Source organism: Motacilla alba, chromosome Z (assembly GCF_015832195.1).
Source record: "Motacilla alba alba isolate MOTALB_02 chromosome Z, Motacilla_alba_V1.0_pri, whole genome shotgun sequence".
NCBI lineage: Eukaryota > Metazoa > Chordata > Aves > Passeriformes > Motacillidae > Motacilla > Motacilla alba.
Window position 1 is genome coordinate 64,428,255 of NC_052046.1, and position 25,800 is coordinate 64,454,054.

General features: G+C 34.3%; 1 protein-coding gene across 10 annotated transcripts in view; it reads left to right on the plus strand.

The window, feature by feature from the left end:
- PPIP5K2 (diphosphoinositol pentakisphosphate kinase 2) overlaps positions 1-25,800 on the plus strand; it is a 50,877-nt gene that overhangs the window by 11,596 nt on the left and 13,481 nt on the right. For 4 of the 10 annotated variants that reach the window (XM_038123781.1, XM_038123782.1, XM_038123780.1 and 1 more), the window contains exons 2-25: positions 187-585; positions 2,124-2,319; positions 2,646-2,736; positions 3,691-3,776; positions 5,075-5,229; positions 5,583-5,684; positions 7,465-7,626; positions 8,726-8,847; positions 10,233-10,334; positions 10,886-10,972; positions 11,905-11,980; positions 12,064-12,173; positions 13,251-13,336; positions 13,962-14,087; positions 14,202-14,323; positions 15,753-15,935; positions 17,840-17,981; positions 18,539-18,762; positions 20,315-20,442; positions 20,634-20,748; positions 21,682-21,789; positions 21,872-21,988; positions 22,617-22,790; positions 25,192-25,365. In XM_038123781.1, the coding sequence (XP_037979709.1) occupies positions 442-585; positions 2,124-2,319; positions 2,646-2,736; positions 3,691-3,776; positions 5,075-5,229; positions 5,583-5,684; positions 7,465-7,626; positions 8,726-8,847; positions 10,233-10,334; positions 10,886-10,972; positions 11,905-11,980; positions 12,064-12,173; positions 13,251-13,336; positions 13,962-14,087; positions 14,202-14,323; positions 15,753-15,935; positions 17,840-17,981; positions 18,539-18,762; positions 20,315-20,442; positions 20,634-20,748; positions 21,682-21,789; positions 21,872-21,988; positions 22,617-22,790; positions 25,192-25,365 (3,132 nt within the window). In that variant the 5' untranslated portion in view covers positions 187-441. Of the gene's footprint in view, positions 1-186; positions 586-2,123; positions 2,320-2,645; positions 2,737-3,690; positions 3,777-5,074; positions 5,230-5,582; positions 5,685-7,464; positions 7,627-8,725; positions 8,848-10,232; positions 10,335-10,885; positions 10,973-11,904; positions 11,981-12,063; positions 12,174-13,250; positions 13,337-13,961; positions 14,088-14,201; positions 14,324-15,752; positions 15,936-17,839; positions 17,982-18,538; positions 18,763-20,314; positions 20,443-20,633; positions 20,749-21,681; positions 21,790-21,871; positions 21,989-22,616; positions 22,791-25,191; positions 25,366-25,800 lie in introns of those variants that run through there. The other 6 variants (XR_005255194.1, XM_038123779.1, XM_038123783.1 and 3 more) reach the window with 2 other exon arrangements.

Genomic DNA, 25,800 nt, shown 5'->3' on the forward strand with positions numbered 1-25,800 from the left:
CTCTAAACATACATCTAAAAGTGTAGACTGTGTGTGGTGCATGCTGTTTTATTTCTGGTGCTTTGCTCAGAGGTACATATTGTCCAAACACTTTTTCTAAGTAAAAAGAGTTTATTTTATCTCCCTTTATCAAGTGTGTCTTCTTTTTTCTCTTTTTTTTTTTTTTTCCTTGTCTATTCCTTGTAGGTTAAAAATTATACCATCTCAGGGAAGCAGCAGTGCACTGTGGGTTTCTTGGAGCAGCAATTCTGATCAGTAATGAGCAGATGATAACGAGTTAAACAGTGCCTGGTAAACAACACAATCGCAGTGGCAACAGTCCACAAGCAACATCAAAGAGCAGGGCACTTTGGTGTTCCCGTGTAAGTAGGAAACATGCCCAGGATCTCAGCTGCCAGAGTGCCTGCAATTTTTACATAGATTTCTATAGGTCTTGTAACCATGTCTGTTAATGCGACGGAGAATGATCCTCCCAGATTCTTTGTGGGTGGAGAAGATGGAGAAGGATTATTGGATTCAGCCAGATCTACAGATTATGAACACTTTTATGACCATGGGGAAGAAGAGGAGGAAGAGTATGACTCTGTAAGTACTGTAGGGACACTTGTTTACTATTCTTTGTTCTCAAGCATTATTTTTGATTTCCAAATTTTTTTCAAAAATGGGTTATAAAAAATATTTTTTCAAAATATTTTTCAGTATTTAATTATTTTTCCAAAATGGCATTAGCTCACATAAGTCTAGTACTGAAATGGTGTTCTAAAGTGAGAAATTGTTCCTATTCAGATCATAATGTGTCAGTAATGTTTGGAAAAGAAGGAACACTGGAGAATTAAGTATACCTTGAACTGTGAAGTAGGTGTGCTCAATTTTAGAGAGTTTCAGGGCAACCGAGGTTGATGTGCATGATTTGGAGACTTGATTTGGATTCTGGGAATGAACTTGATGATGGCGTAAGCCTCTGTTTTATTTATTTGGATAGTTGGAAGCAAAAAAATTATTGGGATTTTTTCTTTTGTGTGCTGTCAACTGCTTCAGAGTTAACTTTTGATTTTTTTTCTTTCCTTCTCTTGGTGTATTGAAAGTGCATACTAAGTTCATCAGTAATTATACTTTAGTTTATTATATCTGTAAAGTGTTCTGAATTGTATTTTGAGCACTGTGCTCACTGATTTTTAGCTTGCTTAAGACAAACTCTTAATGATATTATGCATGAGTCAAAGTGTCATTTTTTAAACTCTTTGTTGTTTGTTCTTTTTGCAACATTGCATTTTATGGAATAGATTAAATTTTCACTAATTGTGAATTTGTCTAAAAAGTTTAAATGCAAGACAGCATTGCTAAAGCACTTCTCGTGATTAAAAGTAACTTGGAAATGCAGAGTAGCAGTGCAAAATTAGCACTCGGGTAGCTCAGGTAGCTCAATTCCCCTGTTTTGGCAAGGGAAGGTAGCTGGCTAGGTTTTCAAAAAGCAGTAAGTTGAATTAAAGGATTGATCTGTGGGTTTTTGTTTGTTTCCTTTATAGAGCAGAGTAGGTTGGCCATTGTCTTTAGAAATATCACTGACAGAAAAAAGTTACTGAAAGTTTAACGTGAAAGTAAATATAGAGTATGCAGAAAAAGGCAAACTGTTTATGCACTAAATGGTTCAGAAATCTAGAAAAGTAGTTACTTGTTTTCTAATTTTCCTTTTCATAATTCACTTGTAATATTAGTGTATGAGAGGCCTTGTGACTGTTAATTAGACATAAAAAATGACATAGTTGAAAAATCAATTGCCAGTTAATTTCAGAGTAAGCCATAAGTATGATTTTGTTCTGATCTGACACTTTTGACTTAGCCTTTGATCATAGCTGTTTGTTCCTGGTAACAATATTCAAAAAAAGTAATATAGAGCTGTTAAACGGTTTCGCTCTTGAGGCGTTTTTTGTGAGGATGCAGTGTGATATGCTGTTACGCTGCATTTTGTTATCTGCTAGCAATTTACCTGATTAAAAACTAAATTAATGGTAGCATGTGAATTTTAAGAGAAAATACCTGCTCTAGTATTGTGCTGCTAAAACCCTGTTGTGTTTTGAGAACACATAAAAATTACTTTTCCCTTCCCCCTGCCTCCTTTCCAGCCACCAGAAAGACAAATTGCAGTTGGGATTTGTTCAATGGCTAAGAAATCAAAGTCCAAACCAATGAAAGAAATTCTTGAACGCCTCTCCATGTTTAAGTATATAACTGTGGTGATTTTTGAAGAGGATGTTATTTTGAACGAGCCAGTAGAAAATTGGCCTTTATGTGACTGTCTCATTTCTTTTCACTCTAAAGGTAAATCTTGTAATAATACCATAAATACTTGTGACATCTAAATTATTTAAGCTCTTTGAAAGTCCTTTTACGTTTTTTGTCTTGCAGTTTTATTGGATTTTCCTAGGAAGTGATTCTTTTGTCTTCTTTACTATAATACAACTGACTTCTAAGTGATATTGTTTCCATTGCTTGAGAAAGTCTTGTCTGACACAATATAAGAATAGCTGTCCCACTGGTAAATACGTTTGAAACCAGTGGAAATAGTGATGTAATGCAAAGGTTCAAACTATTTACTGGTAATGTGTCTTGTAATTTTAATTTGTTTTTCTTAATAAACATTTTAGGGTTTCCACTGGACAAAGCAGTAGCTTATGCAAAACTCAGGAATCCATTCATAATCAATGACTTGAATATGCAGTATCACATACAAGACAGGTAAATAACATTTATCACCTTTTTAAAGTAAGCCATTTTTGTCAGAGACTATAAAAATTTGTTGTTATTGCATAGCGACAGTTCCAATGTTTTGTCCCTGCCCATGGTGGAGGGTTTGGAATTAGATGATTTTTAACATCTCTTCTAATTCAACCTTCCCTTGATTCCCTAATTGTACAGTAGTTTAAATAAAGTTACAGTGAATGTTACACTTTTTTAATGTATGCATAATTTTCTGGAATGGGTCTTCAGGTGTGGTTTTTTTCTTTTGCTGTTTTTAACATTAATGTATCTGAAGATTTACCAAGTTAGAAATTTGCTGATACATCTTTCTAAAGCTTAGCAAATAAAAAAAGTTTAAACTCTTAAAATACATACAGGATAGGTATGTATAGCAGCTGTACAAGCTCAGATAATTGTAGAATTCATGTGATTTACAGTATTTTTTTTTCTGTAAAGATCATACTTAACAGATGTTGTTGGTACTCAAAGGTATGTGGTTAATGAAAGCAATTTTTCTTTTGGAGCTGAGGTCATGCATAGCAAACATTAATAAAACAACAGCAAAATATATGAACACTGAAACCTTCTGAACAGTGAGCAGACTTGCTATTTCAGATGCCTTCACTTACTGTTCTGTATAAAGTTGAACAGTTGAAAATCTCCTTTAACAAGACAATTGTTTTGTGCAAATGTCTGTTGCACTGACAAATAGGAAAGGACTGGCATTGCAAAGTGCATTTTTATTGATGTTGAAGAGATCACTGCAAAGGTACCGCTGTGTCAGTGACCTTTAAAGCATTGTATTAGTAAATAGAGTATTTTATATGTAACCTTACCCTGTGTGATTTGAAAAAAAATTGTGTTTATTTTTCTCCTCCTTTACTCATAGATTGCAAAATGCAAATATTTGCAGGATTTGCTGGCTCATTTCTTCATATTCTTTTCTTCTAGAAGAGAAGTCTATGGTATTCTTAAAGCTGAAGGAATTTTACTTCCTCGCTATGCAGTTCTGAACCGGGATCCAAACAATCCCCAAGGTAAAAAGAACAGAGAAAAAATAGCAACCATTAGCATCTCACTGTTTCCACTGGAGAACAGTATGGACATAGTGGAAAGCTAAATTTCACAGACAATTCATTTTTGCAGTTTGATTTCTACGCCACTGTTTAAAGTGTTGTTGTGGATTGACCTTTACTGGCTGTGTGGTGAAGTATGTGGAAAAAAAAAGAGGTTGAGGCTGCGTAAGCACTGTTCAGCATTAACAAAAACATCAAGACTTTTTTGTCACAACTTCAAAACATAGCACCATACCAGCTGCTGTCAAGAAAATTAACTCCATCCCTGCCAAAGGCAGTACAAGTATGCAACTGAGAAGTATGATTCTAGACACCATACATCCTACAGACATCATAGAATAACTAGAATATAAAGGTCTCTTTACTAAAGGGAGCTTCTAAAGAGCAGCATTCAGGATATTATATTAACCACAATTATTAGTAATTTTCCTTTGGAAAGTAATATTGACAGAAACAAGTCAGGCTATTGAATTCTTCCCCTTCTGAGTATAATCAGCCATATATTTGAAATCTGTTCTAGATCTATCTGCAAATGCTGTACTATGAATATAAATTGGAAATAATTTTTTGTGTACCTACATAAAAACCTGAACTTTTTCCACTAAAATGAAGACTTTAAGCAACAGTAAGGGATTGCAATGACAGGTCAAGAGAATTTTGTATTAAAATGTCTGTGTGATCTACGGAAAAAAGGACACATTTTTTCTTCAAAAGTGAAATTAAAGCTGCTGCTTGCAGTTAACCAGCATTGAATACCAGATTCCTGACTGCTGATACCAGTACCAAAGGACCTAATTTTATGTTCAGGGTGCATTTATCACACAGTATGAGATGGTTCTAACCCTATGGAAGATGGCTGTAGCATCTGACACCACACTGTGTGTACAGTTCACCTGCCAGCTCCCTGATATTTCAGAGAAAGGCACTGGCAAAAAAAGACAACGAGCACTTCTCTGTCTTCAAAACACTTAAAATATATCATCTTATGCACCTTATGCATCTGCAGGAGACGATTTCCTATCTGACACTGAGGGAATCATCAGTAATTCCAGAACACAGTATTTAAATAACATAATATAGACCTGATACAGCAAAAATATTCTGCATGTGATCATCAGTCATTGTGCAGTCAGTGAAAATCAGAGAAACAAAGATATAATAGAATATTATTTTTTCAAACTGCAAATTAATGTAGATCTCTTACTAATTGCACGCCATTAGTATACCGTTACAGCTCTGTTCTTTGCACTGTTCCTCAGAATGCAACTTGATTGAAGGAGAAGATCATGTGGAAGTGAATGGAGAAATTTTCCAGAAGCCCTTTGTAGAAAAGCCGGTTAGTGCTGAGGACCACAATGTTTACATTTATTATCCAACGTCTGCTGGGGGTGGAAGCCAGAGGCTCTTTCGAAAGGTGAGGTTATGATACTAAAGCTATTGAAAAGCTTTAGGTGTCTAACAGGATTGCATAGTAATTCTGTCATGTCCTGCTTGCTTAGGAATAGTGGCAGATCAGAGAAATTTCAGAACATACAGATTGAATGAAGGTCTATGTTTCTTGCAGTAGATGGTTAGCTACTGCAGATTCTTAGCACACACCAGGAATGTACTTCTAAAATCTTAGAAAAATCTTTTGGTAATGGTCAAAAGTTTGCTTCATTTGGTACATGAAGTGTTTTCTTAGTACAAGTGTGTTATTTTAGGTGGTTTCAAAGTTTCTCAAGCAGTACTCTTTTAAGTTTTTTAATGGAAAAATACATCTTTCAGATTGGCAGCAGAAGCAGTGTTTATTCTCCTGAAAGCAGTGTGAGGAAAACAGGCTCCTATATTTATGAGGAATTCATGCCTACAGATGGAACTGATGTGAAGGTATGACAACTGTGCATTCTTATTTATATTTAGAACAATCAAGTGCTCAAAGAGCTTGTCAGTTTTAAATCTTTGTCAAAGATTAATTTTAATTGAGTTTTACTACAGTTCTTAAGTAAAAAATGCGCAATTCTGATTCTAGCTAAACCATAGTACTTGTAATGTAGAGCAGCTGTGCTTGCATTGTTAGAATCGGGTGCTGGAGGCTTGCTACCCAATATATTGTCTTCCTCTTTTGTATCGTATTAGTGTCAGAACAGCATCTTCTTTCCCATGCCAACAGATGCTGCCTAGATATTTTATCTGAAGGTTAAAGGTTGCAAAGAAATCTTAACTGAAGTAGATCTCAGTATGCGAATTAATAAGCAAAAGTTACTTGCTAAAATTTAATGGAGTCAAAGAAAATAACTTTTGTGGACCTTATCTGTAATAATTTTCACTCTTTCATTTAGATTCTTAACAGAGGTATTAGGTACTACAAGAGAATGCTAAAACAGAGCAATAACAAAGTACGTGTTAAAACAGCCTTGTGTGAAGATTACTTCTTTTCCTTTGTGTTTATTTTGGCTATCTTAAGCCCACTTCGAAACATGTGAAACCAATGTTTTACAATATACATAAGAGATCACCATATTTAGATTAAAAATTGCAGGTGTAGAAGAGTGTAAGGTCTATAACTGCAGTCAGCTTCTTGGTATCACTTGGTGCATGAGGGGAATACTCTTTCCATGTTCTCAGAAAAATGCCCTGGTGTACTCCTCTGAAGGTTATTCTGTGCAACACTTTGCAATAGGTTAATATGTGTTTACAGATGTTTGTCTAAGAGCTTTACAAACTTTCCACAAAGATTCTTGCAACAAGAAGAGATCTAAATGGCTTGAGGATTAGGGACTATTTTGCCTAGTTGCAGTGTAGTCATCAAGCAGCAGTGGGCTTTTAATACTCCAAATAATAATGGATTTTTTAACAAGACTATCGACGTTACATTAGGCAGTTTCGCTAAACTTACCCTCTCTCCTGAATTGGCAGTATGGCACTTATCTGCTTTAGCTGAATACTTTTTTAATCAATGCTTGGAGTTTGTTTTTTAGTTAAAGAATCTGTAGCCTATTTTTGAGAGCTGCTGACAGATCTCTTCTAGCATATGCCCCAAACCCTTCAGTGAACATGAAAACTGCAGTAGAGAGATAACACAGTTTTTCTCTCAAGCACCTGCCTGGAGTTATATTCTTAATTTTAAAAGTATGTTTACATTTTAGACAGAACTAAACAAAGCAAGAATCTGCCCAGCTTTAAGATTGTCGTCTTAAGATTGTCATCTTAAAGCTGGGCAGATCCTTGCTTTGTTTAGTCCTGTCTAAAATGTAAACATACTTTTTAAATTAAGTTTAAATTAAATTCTGCTTAATCCTGCAGCCAGATTTCTGTAAGTAAACTGAAATAATTCTCAAATTAACCTGTTCTCCAGGTTCTGCAGATGTTTTGGAGAAGAAAACATTTACATCTCTGTGCTATCATAACTGATAAATTAATTTTTAATAATTGAGTTTTTATAATTACTCCTTTTCTTGTTTTATCCCAGGCTGTCAGTAAATGATGTGTGTTCTCTGAAGGCAGAGAATGCCACCGAGGAAGATACTTTAGTGTGACCTTTTCAATGACGGAAACCGCTAGTATCTTTTGATGTTGTTGTCATGTTTGAGTTATATGCATACATTTTGCAAATTTATGCAACATCATTTAAATAGACTGGATCAAGAGCTCCTGTTTTTCAATACAGGTATACACAGTAGGTCCAGACTATGCTCATGCTGAGGCCCGGAAGTCTCCAGCTCTGGATGGCAAAGTAGAACGAGACAGCGAAGGAAAAGAAGTGAGATATCCAGTCATCCTGAATGCAAGAGAGAAGTTAATTGCTTGGAAAGTATGCCTTGCCTTTAAGGTAAGATGATTGCTTTCCTATCTGATCAAACATTTAGTGTTAATTAATTGTTTGTTACATGAAATATCCATAGTGTTTTAGAGCATGAGCCAGTAGTGGTAATTAGTGCAGAACTCCTAGAAGCTGGAAGGTTAAACTTCCATATGACATCTTTTTTTAACCAAGGTTGATTTTTCCTTTATTGTATTGAAAAGTTCTGGATAAGTTGCTTGTGTTGCATTAGTTTCCTGAATTTACATGTTCCTGTTGTGCTTTGCTAGCCCACAGTGTATCTATTTTGTGTATAGTATTTTCACACTTTTTGATAATAGTTTCTAAGTTAGCAAAACACACTTTCAATAAAGTTTTTGAAACTTCTGTTACCTAGTGTTTTCATCGGATACAGATTCATTGTTAATTTGGTACTTACTTACTTGAATAAATTTATATTCATTTGATAGCTTTGATTTTTGTATAATTTTAAGATTGGTGTATAGTTACAAGGATTCTTTTGTTCAAAACGTCATCCATTCTCTTACCCTCCTTTCACCTGTTTTATAAGAAGGCTTTCTATCTCCTTTACCTGTATGTGACTGTGATGGCATTCTGTAGGGTATGGGCCTCTATCAGAGAAGTGGGCTTTGAGATCTTAAAAAGTAATGTTGAAATAGCTTCTAGTATCCTCTACTAATGAACATCAATAGTATGTTAATGTCAAAACTAACTTGTAAAATTTTAACAAAAATGGTTTTTCAATTTTTTGTGATTTCTTGCCTGCCATCCTTAAAAACCGTATGTAGTGTGAAACCACTGTCAGAAAGGGGGACTTTTAGGCCCATGGTTGCTGTGAGTCTTGAAGTTTGTGCTCTTGTGAACTTGACCTTCAATACTAATACTGCTAGGAATATACAGGAAGCATAAAATCAAGTTGGGGATAAAAAGTTAAAAACAGAAAGATGTTTGCATGATATGGGTGAACCTAACATGGAACTCACACAAGGTAGTAAGTGTAAAGTGTGACATGTTTTGGTTGTGTTTTCAGATGAATAGCTAGTTAAAATACAAAATTTGTTTAGAATAAGCAATCCTAAATCACTTGAACTTTTATTCTTTAAAACAGCAAACAGTTTGTGGCTTTGATTTGCTACGTGCTAATGGACAGTCCTATGTCTGTGATGTGAATGGCTTCAGTTTTGTGAAAAACTCCATGAAATACTATGATGATTGTGCTAAGATACTGGGGTAAGAGTTTTCTGATTTATTTCAGATTTGCTTATTAACTCCCTTGAATATTATTGTAGTTCATGTACTGCCAAATTTCCTATTACTATTATTTACTTATTACTATGAATAAGTTCTTGTTACTATTAATATTATTTCTTATTACTATTAGTTATGAATTATTGATTAAAAATAAAATATCACATTAAAAGTCATTAACTTAAACAATTGAAAAATCCTTAAAGAGAACCCTAAGTCAATAAAAAAATACTAACTGAATTCCTTATTCCTAAAGTTATCCCAAACATCTGTGTTTTTAAAAGTGCTTATAGCTAACTGAATAAATATTTTGAAATCAAGATTAAGTTTTTAAAGGTAGCTGAGATCTTTTCAAGTAGTGAAGTGCTGCTGGATGGTTGTGTCTGCTGCTGTTTGATGTCCAAACTGCTGTACATTGTCCTTGATCTGAAGCTGGTGTTTACTTGTATATTTGTGGATTTCATACTTGTAAAACCAAACTGAAATAAAATCATAGCGTCTTCTATCATACCATCTTGTCTCTGCCACTGGAGGCAAAGAAAAGTATAATGAGGGATCATACAGAATTGGGTATAGAACTCTATGCCAAGGAAATGTTAAGTAGGCTAAGCACATTGTGACTGCTTTACAGTAAGATTGCACTGATGAGATGCAGCATGAATTTTGCATGATCTAATGGTCTGGAATCTTATTATGTGAAGGATTTTGCAAGTTTTTTCAAGATTTTTAGCAATTATATTTTGGCTTATTCTACTTTAAGGTGTGGACCTTTTTTTCCTGTCTATGTTACTACTTGTTACATAGCTATTAGTCTGAAGTTCAGTGTATTTTGATGAAATATTTGTGAAACAGGACATTATATGTACTGTCCTTCTTGAGGCAGAGACTGCATTGTCCTTTTATAGTTACAGTGAGAGACTGTACCTATTTTTCCAGTTATATCACAGAAACTTTTGAGAAACTACTAGTAAAAGACAACAGTTAACTCTTTGATTAAAAGGACTTGGTGATTATTAGGCACTTTTAGTCAGGCAGCAAAGCCAATTGTCTGCATGTATAAATGAACAAGAATAATTCCTATCCAAGGAACTCTTTTAGGAACTGGAGTTGAAAAGCTGAAGTTCGTTACAAATACAGGGCCAGTAGTCTAATGGTCCTGTAGCAGTTGTAATAGCTCTAAATTATTAAGTGGTCTTTATTGTGCAATTAAAAGAAAAATATGTATCTATATATTCATGGCTGCTAGTACTCCAAAGCTACATTAATAAAAATGCATATATATAATCTGTTTTGAGTTTGCATGTGTTGTATAAGCTGTGCTTTAAACTTACTTATTTGGTTTTTTTTATTTTTAACTCCAATTTTAGAAATATCATAATGAGAGAACTTGCTCCCCAATTTCAAATACCATGGTCAATTCCTTTGGAAGCTGAAGACATTCCTATTGTGCCAACCACCTCTGGAACAATGTAAGAAAACAGTAGCTATGCCTAAATTGTGCAAACTCCCAATGTAACTTCTGTGTGAATTTTTTTCTCTTAGCAAGGCATGCTCACATTGGTCTGTAAATGCTTGTTTGTGTGCTGAAAACAAGGAAGGAATCACTATTGCTATATCAGCAGGCAGAGCTTCTCACCCTTAGTTGAGCTGAGTATAGAACAGCAGATTTTGTAGTTCAGCGTCTTTTATGCATAACTTCCACTGCTAATCATTGTTCCAGCACCAACTTAATATGTGCTTCTAATACACATGCTCTCTCATTTAATGATCCTCAAAATCATTGTTTTAAAAACTACTTAAAGTAGATATTCTATAGTTACTTAAGTCTTAAAATCAGTATTTCTATTTTATACCTTACACTATTTTCAGTTAACCTTATATTCTTACTATATACTTCATCACTTCTGTAGTTATGTCGGATGACTACAACTTTGTCAATTGTCTGGATTGTAGTTGGTTTAATATTAAAATAAAAGACCTTTGTGTACAGACTTGTGAAATACAACCCTTGAAATTTCAGGATGGAGCTTAGATGTGTTATAGCTGTAATACGCCATGGGGATCGAACACCAAAGCAAAAAATGAAAATGGAAGTAAAACATCAGAGGTAAATAGAATCCTGGTAAAAGTTATTTCCCATATTTTAGAGTATAGGATTTTGGGGCTAAGCAAGCAGTGAATTAACCAGGAATTGCACAATGGCAATTTTGTTTTCCTCTAAATCTAACAGTTTTAGATACTGCAAATAATTGCAGGTATGCACCTCTCTTTCTAGCAGGACTGTCAACTTACTTGTGCAGATTTCCTTCAACACATACTGCGCCTTGTGAACTGTCCTGTTTGATTTTTGTGCAAAATGCATTTCTGTCTATAAATGCCTTTATTAAAAATAATGCAGCAGAGAATATTTCCAGTTCTCCATTAGACCATGGCTTCTGCCTTCTGCTTTTTATCATAACTATTATTGTATGCAATGTCATATTACTTTTTCTAGTTATTTTTGTAAAAGTTTAATGACTCTGAATTTCTGGAAGGTACCATCTTTATGTTGGCATTCATAAGACAACTTACATAATTGACCTGGAACTAGGTTTCAGTAAAAAGGAATTATTTATTTTGGCACTAGATTCTTGCATTCAGAGCATGCTGAAGAAGAGTAGGACTGCTCACTTGCTGGTTTTGGTCCCTACTTCTGTTCAGAATCATTCTTGAAGATTAAGAATTGGTATAGTTGCATATTCAAATAATATATCTTTCAAATATATAGAATATCATCTCTTTTTTTTAATACTTAGAAAGTCAGTAGGAGACTGACTAAGTCATTTTCAGTACTCTTATTTCCCTAATGTATTGAAAACTTCCTGGGGAGATGGGATTTGAATAAAACTTGGTTTGACCTCTGTACTGCAGGTTTTAACCTGACTTTCAAATACTGTAAAGGTCTATACTAATTTTAGATCACTTTAAGTGCCTCCTGTTCAAGTAGTAGTAATTTAATTTATTAATTGAATTTTTAAATTAATTTTCTTTATCTTAAAGATTTTTTGATCTCTTTGAAAAATGTGATGGATATAAATCTGGAAAACTGAAACTGAAAAAACCAAAACAGTTGCAGGCAAGTTTCTTTATTTGTTTTACTGTAATATTTTGTAAGTAGAAATCCATTTATTTAATTAAATCCTCTGTTTCCTTCTTTAGGAAGTACTTGATATAGCAAGGCAGCTCCTTGTAGAACTTGGGCAAAACAATGATTCTGAAATTGAAGAAAGTAAAGCAAAACTTGAACAGCTAAAGACTGTGTTAGAAATGTAAGTGTCTAATTTTCAGGCTTCATAGCAATGAAGTTATATCTGCTGTTTTGACTTGTTCCACCAGTTACTGTGTGGATTGCAACGTTATCAAATACATAATAATATAAGAATTCAAGCACAATGTTTGTGAATAGAAGGGATGCCATGTTTGAAATGGGCCATCACTCTGTTTTTTTTCTTCTTGACTTTTTCATTTAACTTATTGTTGTATCTACTGTCTCAGTGTACATTCAAAAAGAAAAGGTTGTTTTTGTTGATGTCAAATTTTGTCTTCTTGCATGTTTTTAAAATGAAAATACTTGTAAGCAGGGTCTGCTTCTTGCAGTGTGACATAATGACATCTGATAAAGCCAGTAAGAATTATCACCATGCTTACTTGTCTACTTTCAGCAAACTTTGAGGATTGAAGATAAATAAGTCTTTGTATACTAAGCCTGAAATACTTAGGAACAATAAAAAAAAAAAACAAAACCAAAAACCTTTAAAACCCAACAAAACAAAGAAAACAGCAGAAAAAAATGGCTTCAAGGTTTATTAAAGATCTGGTATCTTAAGACTGTGAAATGGTAATAGGAATTTTTAATTTAAAAAATATCAGGCAACAGACAATTATTATTGAAATTTATAATAATTGTTTTAAATACTGAGTTTTGCTTGAGAACTTCATGGGCTATACAGCCAGTAGCCATCTACACTGTGAGACCCGTTTCTGGATACTGATAGCCGCTGTAGTTTTGGATCTGAATAGATAAATTACTTGTGCCATGTCCAGTACTGCTTGTTGTTGGGGGCCGGGAGGAAGGTTCCAGTTTTATGTTCAGTGTTGTAAAAGGTAGAATTAGATTGTATTTTAAGATGTTTCATTATAGCATAGTTGTTATTTCTGCTAATTCTGTGCTTGTTGAGTTAATGTTTATTCTAAGGACTGCTTCAATAAATGTTGGTCAAATGCACAAATAATTGAAAAACAGAGATTTATTATATCCTTTTACAGGATTTTAGCAGTTTTGGAGGAAGATATTTAAAATGTTTCTCTCCCTCTTCCCCTCTCATTTTTCCCTGTTCCTGCTTAAGGTATGGGCATTTTTCAGGCATCAATCGCAAAGTTCAGTTAACATATCTTCCTCATGGCTGCCCTAAGACTTCCAGTGAAGAGGAAGGTATTGTACTACTTTTGTACCTAACCACTTAATATTATGTGTATATACGTAATCATGGACTACTGGTATAACATGTCTTGATATTAAAAAGAGGGAATATTCTGTTTTGAAAGAATGTATAGTTAGCAGATATTCACAGTATTTTCATCTGCTGAATTGTACACCTAAAACTCGGTAGTAAATGTGTCTTCTAATCCTGCTCTTGTGCAACAGAAGAGTAACATGAAAAGAAACTTCAGTGATTCACCAAAGTGGTGTTTTGTACCAGTATAAGAAAATCTCACTCAACAGTTACTATCTTTAAAATGTTCACAAATTGTAGGGTGTTTAGCATCCAATTTGTTTTAATTTTTCTGTCTTGATTTACTTTTTGCTTCAGATCCATGGTAAATATTTTTCACGTTTATTCTCTTTATAGTTTTATTACTTAAGTTTTCTCTGTTTAAAGTGCCCATTTAGTTCACGAGGTCAATATGTCCCTAATGTTAGAATACTATTAAAGATTCATAATGTTGAAGAGGTCCTTTGATGAAGCTTCTTATAGACCAAATACTTTTTGTTCATTTGGAAAAAAAAAATTAACAATATACTTAAGTACTAAGCTTTTTTCCCTGTGTAAAATTAGATAATAGAAGAAATGAGCCATCCCTGCTTCTGGTTCTAAAATGGGGAGGAGAGCTGACCCCTGCAGGCAGGGTTCAAGCAGAGGAGCTTGGAAGAGCTTTCAGGTGTATGTATCCAGGTGGACAAGGTAAAAAGAAAATTATCATAATAATTTTCCAAGAAAATCAACTGAGTGTCATAAATCACTTTTGAAAATAATCAAGTGCAAGATGAGAGTTTGAGAAAAATGTTTATTTGGTAGGAGATTATGCTGGATTTCCTGGATGTGGATTACTTAGATTACATAGCACTTACCGACATGATCTCAAAATCTATGCTTCTGATGAGGGACGAGTTCAGATGACTGCAGCAGCTTTTGCAAAGGTACAATGTGAAATGGTATTTTCATTTCTAAAATTCTGATATTCTCAGGTTTGTGTTTTCTTTTGAAGTCTGGGAGAGATTTACAGTTTATTAGAAAAAGGTATTTTCAAAGAGTACTTTAGTGTGAAAAAGTATCCAAATAATGTGCCAAACATTTGAAGTTTTTTGAGCAGATGAAGACAGTTTTTAATTAAACAGCCCTGTCTGAGGCACTTTTGTCCTCTTCTCCATAAGATTCTGTGAACAAGCTGCTTTGACAAGTGAACTGTCTGCTCACTTGAAATCCTGGGCTCTAATGCAAGTGGTTGTCTTCTTTGCTTCTCCATGGATCTGTTACTTCATCAGATTTCAATTACCAAGACTGCCGTCTGCCTTTACTTTGCTGACACTTGTGAGTAACAGGCCCAGGGCAATGCCTGTGCTCAATAGTTCATCAGTGACCCCTGTGAAAGAATTGTCCTACGCATTTTCCAGAAATCTTGGTTCCTTGTCCCCTGCAATATTGCCATAGAGGTATCCAGGGCCAGGAGTACTCATGGAAACAAGGCCTGCAGATAGGTGGCTTTCTCCACTTGTGTTAAGAAGGTTTCATCCATTTCCCCTTTTAAATTGGGGGATCTGTGATAGAGGCTTACCATGATACTGTGATGTCTACCTGGCTTCCAAAAGGTCCTATATCTAGTTACAGCAAAAGTTCATTCATGTAAACAATTCTACAATATCTCTCTAATGTGAATTAACTTAAAGCTCTATAAGTCTTCAGACTTCCTGTTTCTCCTATTTGTTTCTATGCTGCATGTGTTTGTACAGAAATATTTCAGCCATCTCACCTGCTTTCCCTTGGTCAGCAGGCTTGAAGAGACACCGCACAATTTCCTTCTTTATTCCAAAGCCCTTCCATTGCCAGAAAAGTCACAAAAATTTCCAGACTTCTTCATTCTCCATTCACCTCTTGTTCAAGGCCTTTGACTGTCCTGTGACTCACATGGCTTGGGGTTTTGCCTCTGTAGAGTCTCTGTAAGACCCTACCTATCTGCTGTTTATCCTGCCAGATGCTGTTTGGTTTGCAAACCCTTCCCATAGCTCCTCTCTGGTAACACAAGTCCTTGAGCAAAGCATGTTACCCACAAGTCAGGCAGCTGCTTCTTCCAGCCTCAGGGAGAGGGCACCTGCACTCCCTGCAATCCAAGACCCGAACAGCTGGTGTTGGGGAAAATTCTCTGTGGCATGTCACCGCCACTATTGCACCATCTGTATCAATCCTGCAGACTAGCAGTGTATAGGGACCCATTTCTCTGTAAATACAGTTATTGTGCCTATAGCCAAGTGATACCATCTTGAATTTAAGTTAGTGTTTTGGGCATTTTTTTAAGATATTTATTTTTTCATCTTCATCTATTTGCCTGAATAATGGTATTGTTTGCTTCAGGGACTACTGGCCTTAGAGGGAGAGCTGACTCCTATTCTTGTCCAGATGGTAAAAAGTGCTAATATGAATGGTCTGTTGGACAGTGACAGTGATTCTTTAAGCAGCTGTCAACATCGTGTTAAAGCAAGGCTCCATGAAATTCTCCAGAGAGACAGAGAATTTACTGCTGATGACTATGATAAGGTTAGCATATGATTAGTTTCCCATTAAATAAAATAAATAACTATGAAAATTCCTGTGCAAAATACTGAGCAGTGATTTTATGTATCTGTTTTGCAAAATTATTTGCGTGCTTGCAAATAGTTTGAAGTGCAAAGGTGGCTGTACCCATTGGGGCTGAGATAACTTCATCCTGCAATTACGGTAATCAGAATAGCTACAAACTTTGAAGTAGGAGTGGGCAGGGATCTTGTTTGTAAACTTTTTACACTGTTCCATTAAAATATTTTAATTATTTAAGAAATGACATTATATTGTTTGCATTTTTTGTAATCTTTACTTTGACAGTGTGTGGTGTAACAAAATGCTTTCCTACCTACTGCGCTTGTTTCAATCATTAATCTGCTGCAAGGTCTTTTTTTTTACTTAGAATACTAAGATAATGAAAACCAGTAGAATACTTTGAATTAAATGAAATATCTCATTAACATGCTAAATTAGTACATAGTAATATAGTTTGACTTAGTACAGACCGTGTCATTGTTTGTGGTTTTAAATGTATTGTTCATTATAGTTAAGAAACTTCTTTATCTTTCAATTGCTCGTCTCTATATTCTGTCTTGTATAACAACTAAATACAAGTCCTCAAATGAGGTTTAAGCTTAAACTACTATTTTTGAAAAAGTATTGAGAGGAAATTAATTAAGAATAATACACCCTGCATGTATGTACCCTGTGTGGATTCATTTAAATATATAATGTATCATGCAAACCACTCCTAGCAGTGGATTCAACAGTAACTGGAAAATGCAAGGATTTATTGATGTTTGTTATATAGATATAATAAGGTTTGAAACTGGCTAGACCTAATAGAGTGCTCTTTGGTCACTGAGTTACTAACTTTAGGGATTATAAAGCAATAAAAACTTTGGGGTGATCCTTTATTTGTGTAGGTTTTTTAATTTACTTGTGATTTGGGAAAATTGTATGGGGTTTATTCCTGTGCCTTCCTTCCTATTATGTATAAGTAATCAATTTATTTACATCATAACAGGGAGATAGGAACTGCTTAGTGTTAGGTAGAGAGCAGAAGTTTTCCACATCCAAATTACTCCAGCCATTTCAGTAAACTGAGGAAAGTGTAAATAAGTGTGTGTTCTGTGTATAAATTACTGTTCCATATCATTGGTCACTATGAATTCTTCAGACTTTTCTGAAAAAAATGAGGCTAAGCCTCACATATGCATTGACTATATTATTTTAGTGACACTCACCTTGATAGTGATAGTTTGTAGCTTTTACCATTTCTATAATTTATTCAGTTCTGGAGAACATCTAATATGTTGCTATATGTGCATTTAAAGGCTTTCTTTTTGTGTTTATGTCCTGCAGTCCTGTAGAAACAAAAACCTATGATAGGAACAGGCAAACTTTTTTTAAGGTACCAGTTACTATTGCAAATCTGGTTCCTATAGAGCAAAAAATATTTTGTGAGGCATGTAGCTTAATGACAACATTTCTAACAGAATTTACTTTTGTAAGCTTTTGAATACAGAAGTTACTTGAAAGGAAGATATGGAAGCTTGCTAAGTATATACGAAGTTTTAAACATCTTCCCAATTTTCCTGTCTTGGAATAATGAAATGGTTTTATGAATTCTTGTAGTTACTCACATTTACTGTATAGAATTAATTGCTCTGTGAATTTCTTATTACCTTTCAATCTCTAGTAAATGGTACTACGTTTTGGTGTATTTTCTTAATGCCTCAGAGGTGATAGATAGTTGATAAATTATTAAAAATGGTCATAGCAATCTGCTTGAGTTCTTTTTCTCCAGTACTTGGTATCTTTGACATGTTCCATCTTACCTCACCAGGTCTTTCAAATCTAGTCTGTTCAGTTAATTTTGTGTTTATCTCAAATTGCAGCTCACTCCATCTGGAAGCATCTCACTGATAAAATCAATGCAGGTTATTAAAAATCCTGTAAAGACTTGTGACAAGGTCTATTACTTGATACAGAGTTTGACTTCTCAGATCAGGCAAAGAATGGAAGACCCAAAGTCTGCAGGTACTGAAAAGTTTTTGTACTTGTATTTAGTTTCTCTAGTTAACATACATGAAAGAGAATTGTAATGTAACTTCTTCACTAAACTAACTTTTAGCAGAACAGTAGTCAACCAGTGATTAAGTATGTTCACTGTCTGATTTCACATGCATAGTTTTGAAGTAAAAAGCATGAGGAACATGTGGTTATATTTCAGGTAAGGGCTCTTCGGTGTTCAGAAATTCCAATGTTTGCAGAAATTCTTGTCTTAGTTATTTGAAACTCAGCATTCCACAAAAGTAATAGGAAAAATTGATGGTACTAAAGCTAATTTATCTAGGTACATTTATATTTAAGGGCGAGTGGTGCATTTCTGCAGCAATGTGTTTTACTGTCATAGTAGAGCTATGTAATTGTGGTGCTTTCAGCACTAAAATTAATTTCATGTCCTGCTGTCTTCCCTTCTTAATAATAACTTACTTTGATCCCTCTATAAATCAGTTGTTACTACTATGTAATTAAAATGTCCTTTTGTTACTTGAATGGCCTTAATTACTTATAAGAGATACATGTCTATACAGATATTCAGCTGTACCACAGTGAAACTCTAGAACTGATGTTGCGCAGGTGGGCCAAGCTGGAAAAAGACTTCAAAACAAAAAATGGAAGATATGATATTAGCAAAATTCCTGATATTTATGACTGTATAAAATATGATGTACAACACAATGGATCCTTAAAATTAGAAAACACAATGGAATTATATAGGCTTTCAAAGGCTTTAGCTGACATTGTGATTCCTCAGGTAAGCATTTTCAGTTATTAAATACAAGAAAGTGTACAATAAATGCTTTTTAAAATTTTTGTGAAAATGTCTACTTTGCATTTTCTTTTGGAGCTCCCACATATTGCAATAATAGAAGCCTTTAATATTTTTCAGTAGCAAGCTGACTGGGATTTTTTCAGAAAAATTTAATTCATAATTAATTAATTCAGGGTGAATTTTTCTAGATACTTAGGGTGTGAACATGCCTCCTTCCTTGCAGCAGTGTATTAAAATAAAATGGTTCATCTTCACCATCCATCATAGCTTTAACAGTTGCCTTTGTGAATAACTAGGTTTTCTTAAATTGCTTTTAATTTAGTTTCTCTGTATTACGGAAATATAATTTTTGAATTGGCTCTTTCCAAATGACAATGTTAATCCTAATCTATGAAATTTAACTAATTTTAAACAATTTTAATTTAAAAAGACCTTTCTGCTTTCAAAATGGTAAGACTCCATGATGTGAATGTAGACATTAAATTTCATAGAATTTCAGGCCAGAAGTGGACAAGTTAAACTTACAAGTTAAACTAATCGTGCTCTGTAGGCTGTTAAACTTTGTTTTGGTCTAAAATCTTGGAGGTGGCAGGTCATGAAGTTGATTTGTGATAACAGGACAGAAGAGACTAAAGCTTTCCCCAAGTGTCCCTGCAGTTACAGAAGAGGTGTTTACCCATCTTGTATGCAACATGTGAAGGGAGTTCTTCCTCTCCCCATCTCTCAAACTCCTTGACATAAAAGACAAAAATAGTTCTGATGCTTAGAATGCATTGTTGTGTGTGGGTCTGTTAATCTGAAATTTTGATCAGAAAGTTAGAGAAGAGCAGGTAAAAACGAGGACACATACTGAAGGAAGAAGAACAAATAAAACTTGATAGCCTACATAATGCAAAGGAAGAGTGCTTGTGTTGCTCTCTAGGGTAAAAAGAAGATCCATTCTAACTTTCATACCATGTGCAGCACAGAGTATGAAGCTCCTGGAAGAACATACTTTTAAATATTGATGATATTACAACATTTAATATCACCAGTAATTTCCCAGTTGTACATAAATACCATTTGTGTTGTTATTTGTCATAAATTGAAGTCTCTGGTGTGGCTTACTCCAAACTAAGGTAGACATACCAATACATCTCTTTAGTGACTGTTAAAAGAAAGGAAAAAAAAAGAAACGAAAAAACACAACATTTTGGGGGCAGGATAGGAGATGGAGATGGTGACAAGAAGGCAGAATGTCTCCGTAGATGTTATGGTTACGAAAAAGAGCTTTATCATACGAGAAGGTAAATCCACTTCTTTGGTTTAACTAATAAAGGAAAAACTTTTTGTCTGTATCAAGTCAAACAGCAAAAAGGCAAACTGCTTGTTAATTGAAGCTACATCACTAATCATAGGTAGTAAAAATGTTTAAAAAATTGTTTGTAGCCAGAGCAAACTAACAGATGACTAATTTGCTTTAATATAAAAGCTGTGAACAAGAAGGCATATTAATCTTTAACTGAATTTTAAAAGTCAGTTTGTTTTTACACAGGAATATGGTATTTCTAAAGCTGAGAAATTGGAGATTGCCAAAGGCTACTGTACTCCTCTAGTCAGAAAAATTCGTTCTGACCTTCAGAGAACTCAAGATGATGATACTGTAAATAAGCTTCACCCTCTGTAAGCCAGTTACTTTTTTACATGGTTACATTAATTACCATAAAAATTAGAACTATTCTGTAGGTTTCAAATTTGAAGTATCTTCTTAGCTCATAGAAATTAGAAAGTATAATTTATTTATTTATTAACAGCTATTTTAAAAATAAGGACACATCTTATCATGGTCTAATAACATTTTTCTTTTTTTTAAGCTACTCCAGGGGTGTTATGTCCCCAGAACGCCATGTTCGTACCCGACTGTATTTCACCAGTGAGAGTCACGTCCACTCCCTGTTATCCACCCTTCGTTACGGTGCCTTATGTGATGTAAGTTTCTCTGTTAAAACCCTGATATTTTGAGAGGATCCAGACTCTTCCTCTGACTGTATCAACTGAAACGTTAAGTGTCTTTGAAATTTATCACATTTTTTCAAACATTTTATTTTCTATTACTTATGCAGAAACACATTATAAATCGCACATTAATTAGCATGCTAATTTCCATCAAAGTAATGCTGTGTTCCGTTGGCTGTATGTGTTAGAATCACAAATAGATGTGGAAAGGCCAGATACTTCTTTTTTTTCTTCTGTTGTCATCAATAATTCTTCCAGCTTTTATTCTCAAGTTATGATTCAGGGTTGACATACTTGCTTCTGGTAATAGATGACTAAACTCAGTGATGGCAAAAGCATTTATAAATCTCTGTGGCATGCTACAACAGGTACACTCCAAGTTTAAGTCTGATAAACTCTTAATTTTTCTTTAAGGTGGATTACTAAATGCTTTGCTACAGCATGAAAAAGGTGACTCTTCATTTAAGTAGTTTGGGATGCGATGCTTGTACCTCCTCTATATACTAGAAAGTTTGTTTACTCTGTTTGGCTGATATCTCTGTTAGTGCGATATCTAAAAACATTTTTCACAATATACTAGCTGAAATGAATTTTTTGCAATATTAGCAGTTCTCATCAGGAGAATTGAAAACAGTGCCTCTGTCTACATATCATCATTGGTGAAAAAACATGAAAGACACACTGAAATAACATATTAAAAGTTTGCTCTTCACTTTTCAGTCATTTGATAAGCAATTTTAAGTCATTCATGGAGGTTCATAATTAGTTTTTTTTCATTTTCCTTAACTGTGATGAGCTTTGCACTTCCACTATGAAAATCTGTGTAAATGGGGGAAAAGTGAAATCATCTGTCTTTTTAAAGAAAATAGCTGAGTTTTACTTGTTGATTTTTTTTTCCTCCATAAGGAATCAAAAGATGAACAATGGAAACGAGCTATGGATTACTTAAATGTGGTCAATGAACTCAATTACATGACACAGATTGTTATCATGCTCTATGAGGATCCAAACAAGGTATTTAAAAATGAATAAATATCTTCAGAAATTAGTAGTGCTGAGCTACTTATTAAAGTATAAACCTATTATTTTACTTCAGGAACTTTCTTCGGAAGAACGTTTTCATGTAGAGCTGCATTTCAGTCCAGGAGCTAAAGGCTGTGAGGAAGATAAAAATTTGCCATCCGGATATGGATACAGACCTGCCTCCAGAGAGGTAATAGTTATGCCTTTCTGTAAAGCAAAACTTAGGTTTTTTGGATATGAACATACTTAAAATAAACACTTTAAAATTCTTATGTAAAAAATACAAGTATGGGTTTTTCTTTAGGTAGAAAACCATGCAGTAAAAGATAAGTAGTCCCAATATTTTCTGTTTTGAATGGGCACTGAGGTGAAGGACACAGATAATTTGGATGTTCTAAAGTTTTGCCACAATTTTTTCTATAAATAAAAAATTGAAGTGATATCAACATCAGAGTGTCACATGAATAATATTCTGGGAACTGGAAGACCTATTTAAGAAAGTAATTTGGCATGTTTATGAATACATATTGTTGAGGAAGGATTGATATTTTCCAGAATATATGGTGAAGTTACGACTGCTTTTTGAGGAAGGAATGAGAGCAAAACTTGGAATTCTTCTAAATAGAAGAAGAAGAAACAGATTATTATGTAGATTATTAAAGTCTAGAACAGTTTTTTCAGTAATATGTGATTTACATCTTGTATTTTTAAAATTAGCTTGTTTTATCTTTATGCGGAATATTTATTTAAGAGCCACTTCTGTCTACATGTTTGAAGGTGTGCAGAGAAATTGAGAATGAATTATGTATTTTCTGTAGAATGAAGGCTCAAAGAAAACCTCTCATAGAAATGATAGTGATGAGGAGGTACATGCTCCTAAACGAGATGAAACGGATCGATCAGTAGTGATGTTCAAGCCAATGGTATCAGACCCAATTCACATACACAGAAAGTCACCCCTTCCAAGATCCAGGAAGATTGGTTCTGTTGAAGTAAGTGTTTGTGTTCCAGATAATTTCTGTCAAAGACATTAACTTTTGCGTGCTTTTAAGAAAACAAAACCACATGTAATTCTGCTTTTGATTATAAAGAACCAGCATGATAGATCTTACAGAAGGTTTGCCCTTACTCAGTGGGAAATCCTCCATGGCAATAATTTCTCTGAAGGGATATTTTTTTTAATTATTACTATTCTGTGATAAGACTTCCTTGCTTTTTTTTTAAGCTATTTTAGAAAAGTTGATATTTGAAAATGAAGACTCTTTCAGTCTAAACCTACATCTACAAACTAACATACATTGCTTTTGTATTCATCCTTACAAGAGAGCTACTACTGGGAATTGAGCAAACTTTCAGGGTGATTGTGCTTAAAGGGAACAGAGGGATTAGGGTGGATGGGGAGGTGCAGGACGTGAGACATCTTCTGCTGTATTTGCTTTCACGTGGAGTGAAAGTGACTCCACTTGTCAAGCTTTTGAAGGTAAGAAAGATAAACTGAAAGCTTTCTTTTTAAGTGGCTGGTGTTTGTTTCATGAATTCTGTAGGTAACATCTTGAACAATCTAGTTTGCTGTCTTGAAAGCCATGACATCTAGGTGTGCTTCACAGATATGGCTTAATGTCACAGAGGTGGGGGGGATGCACAGCTGTATCACTGAAACCATTGGGATGGTTGAATGGAAATTCAGATAGTGCATAGAAGCACTTCTGTGATATTAATGCTAGAAGCAGACTAACAGCGTCTTATTGCCTCATTTTCAGTTGCTTAAAACCATCAGAAATGAAGATTCACACCAAAAGCTTTTTCTTTCATGTTTGTGTTGGGAATGAGTTGTCTGTATGCAGTAAAAGCATTACAGATTTGGAAATCACTTGGTTATTGGCAGTATGGAGAGAAAAAGATGCATGGTTCCCTTCTATAAGGATATCTGTATGACTTCACATGACTTCCATAAATTAACAGACATAATAAATGTTAATGTCTTACATTTTCTATTTGCAAGTTTTTTCATAAACAACTGCTCACAACATCAATATTTTTGATTTTTAAAAGCTGTTTTTGCGATGATCATGCAAACTCCCCTCCTAGCTATGAGTTCACTTATGCACAGCTTAAAAGTCTATTACTTCAGACTTTCAACCATTTTCATAAACTATATGGAAGTTAACTTTCACAAGATATCAGAAGCACAAATTGCCAAATTTTGACTGTGCAGATAATAAATGTTAAAATGGGATGTGTTTCAGCATTCAGAGCGTGCTTATTTCCTGGAAGGAAATAGCCAATTTAGAGAAAACAAGCACTGTAAAACATATTTGTGTTATAAGTAAAATAGGAAGTTCCATCTGGCCTACTGAAATCTGCAAAACTAGTATTTGGAATATTTAAACTAAACAGTATTTTGGAACATTTTTAAAAAGTCACTGCAACTTAAACTGCAACTGCCTTGAACTTTTTTCTTTTTTTTTTCCTTTTTTTTTTTTTCTTTTCCCCTGCCCCCTCCACCCCTTTTTTGTTTTTTTTTTTTCCTCCTGTAAGGTAATTATGTTTTCACCTATGTCCATTAATTTGAAAGGACACTGTCAGGTGTGAGATTATATGTAAACTTTAATCTGGGTTATAGTCAGCAATATTTACAGAAGGAATGCAACTGTGACTGAGTCATGAAAAGAAAAAAAAGCTGAGTTATAGTGGTAAAACCAGAATGTAAAGCTCATTGGCATTGGGAAGCAAACTGTATTACAAAGAATGTTATTGCTAATGATATGTAATGATGTAGATATGGGAGGGTGCTTAGCCTGACACTCCCTTGAAGTCCTGATAAGGTGTCCAGCATCAGATAACTTCTAGGACATTTTTAAGTTTGGAAAACTACTACCAGTCAGTTTGGTGCTACTATCAATGAGTCAGCTGTAAAGCCTCAAAGGAAATTCTAAAATTTAAAAATAAGCAAAATAAGCATTCAGATAAGCTTATAGACTAGAGATGGAAACTATTAAGTAATAAATAGGAAAGTTTAATGTACTTAGGAGGGGAAAAACTATTAAACAGTATGTCAAGGGTGACAGAAGTTCTGTTTCCAACATGTGCAAAATTCTTAAAATTATGAATCAATTATTCATAACAAATATTTTCTCTCATATCCAATACTAGTCCACTAGAAATTTCATTGAAGTGTTGTAGTAAAAGGTATAATCGGATGAAGAGATAAAAGTGAAACTGATAGCTTTCTAAAATAGGATTATTACTCTTCTCTCTTCGCTGTTTAATAGTTTTAAAGGTAGTATGTAAAAGGGTGCAAGCAGATTGGGTTTTTTTCTTTTCTGTTCATTTGGCTCTGTTGTATCTAACTTTGCATGCTTTGCTGTTTTTTGCCCCCTTTCTCACTTCCAGGAAGAGAGCCCCCTGAGTGTGTCTAGCCCAGAGTGTATTGGTACCTGGCTGCATTACACCAGTGGTGTGGGTACTGGGCGTCGAAGACGCAGATCAGGGGAACAAATCACTTCTTCCCCTGTCTCCCCTAAATCACTGGCTTTCACATCCAGTATTTTTGGCTCATGGCAACAGGTTTTTAAACTTTACTTCATTAAACATTTTATGCATTCCAAGCAACAACTGTCTTTAAGGACATCTAATCCCTGGTTACGGATTATGTTTCAAGCAATACCTTCCACTTTTTAAAATTATGTGCCAAGAATGTTTGGGGGAAAAAGACCAAGTGCATGTTTTTCCACTGAATGTGTTACACGCTTTCATAAACATTTGGTTTCTTTATAGGAATTGCAAATGTTACCACAGTAAAAAAGACTTGGTGTACTTCCTAATGAAAGAGAATTATGCTTTGGTTTAGTTGTCCTTTAAGACTTTAAAACCAGCATTGCTTAATTTGGTGGTAGGTAAATTAAAAAAAAAATAAATAATTGCAACCGATTCAGTTTAAAATAATTTATTTGGTACTTCATGTTGCTATTCAAAACTTGTTTTGCATATATCATATTTTCA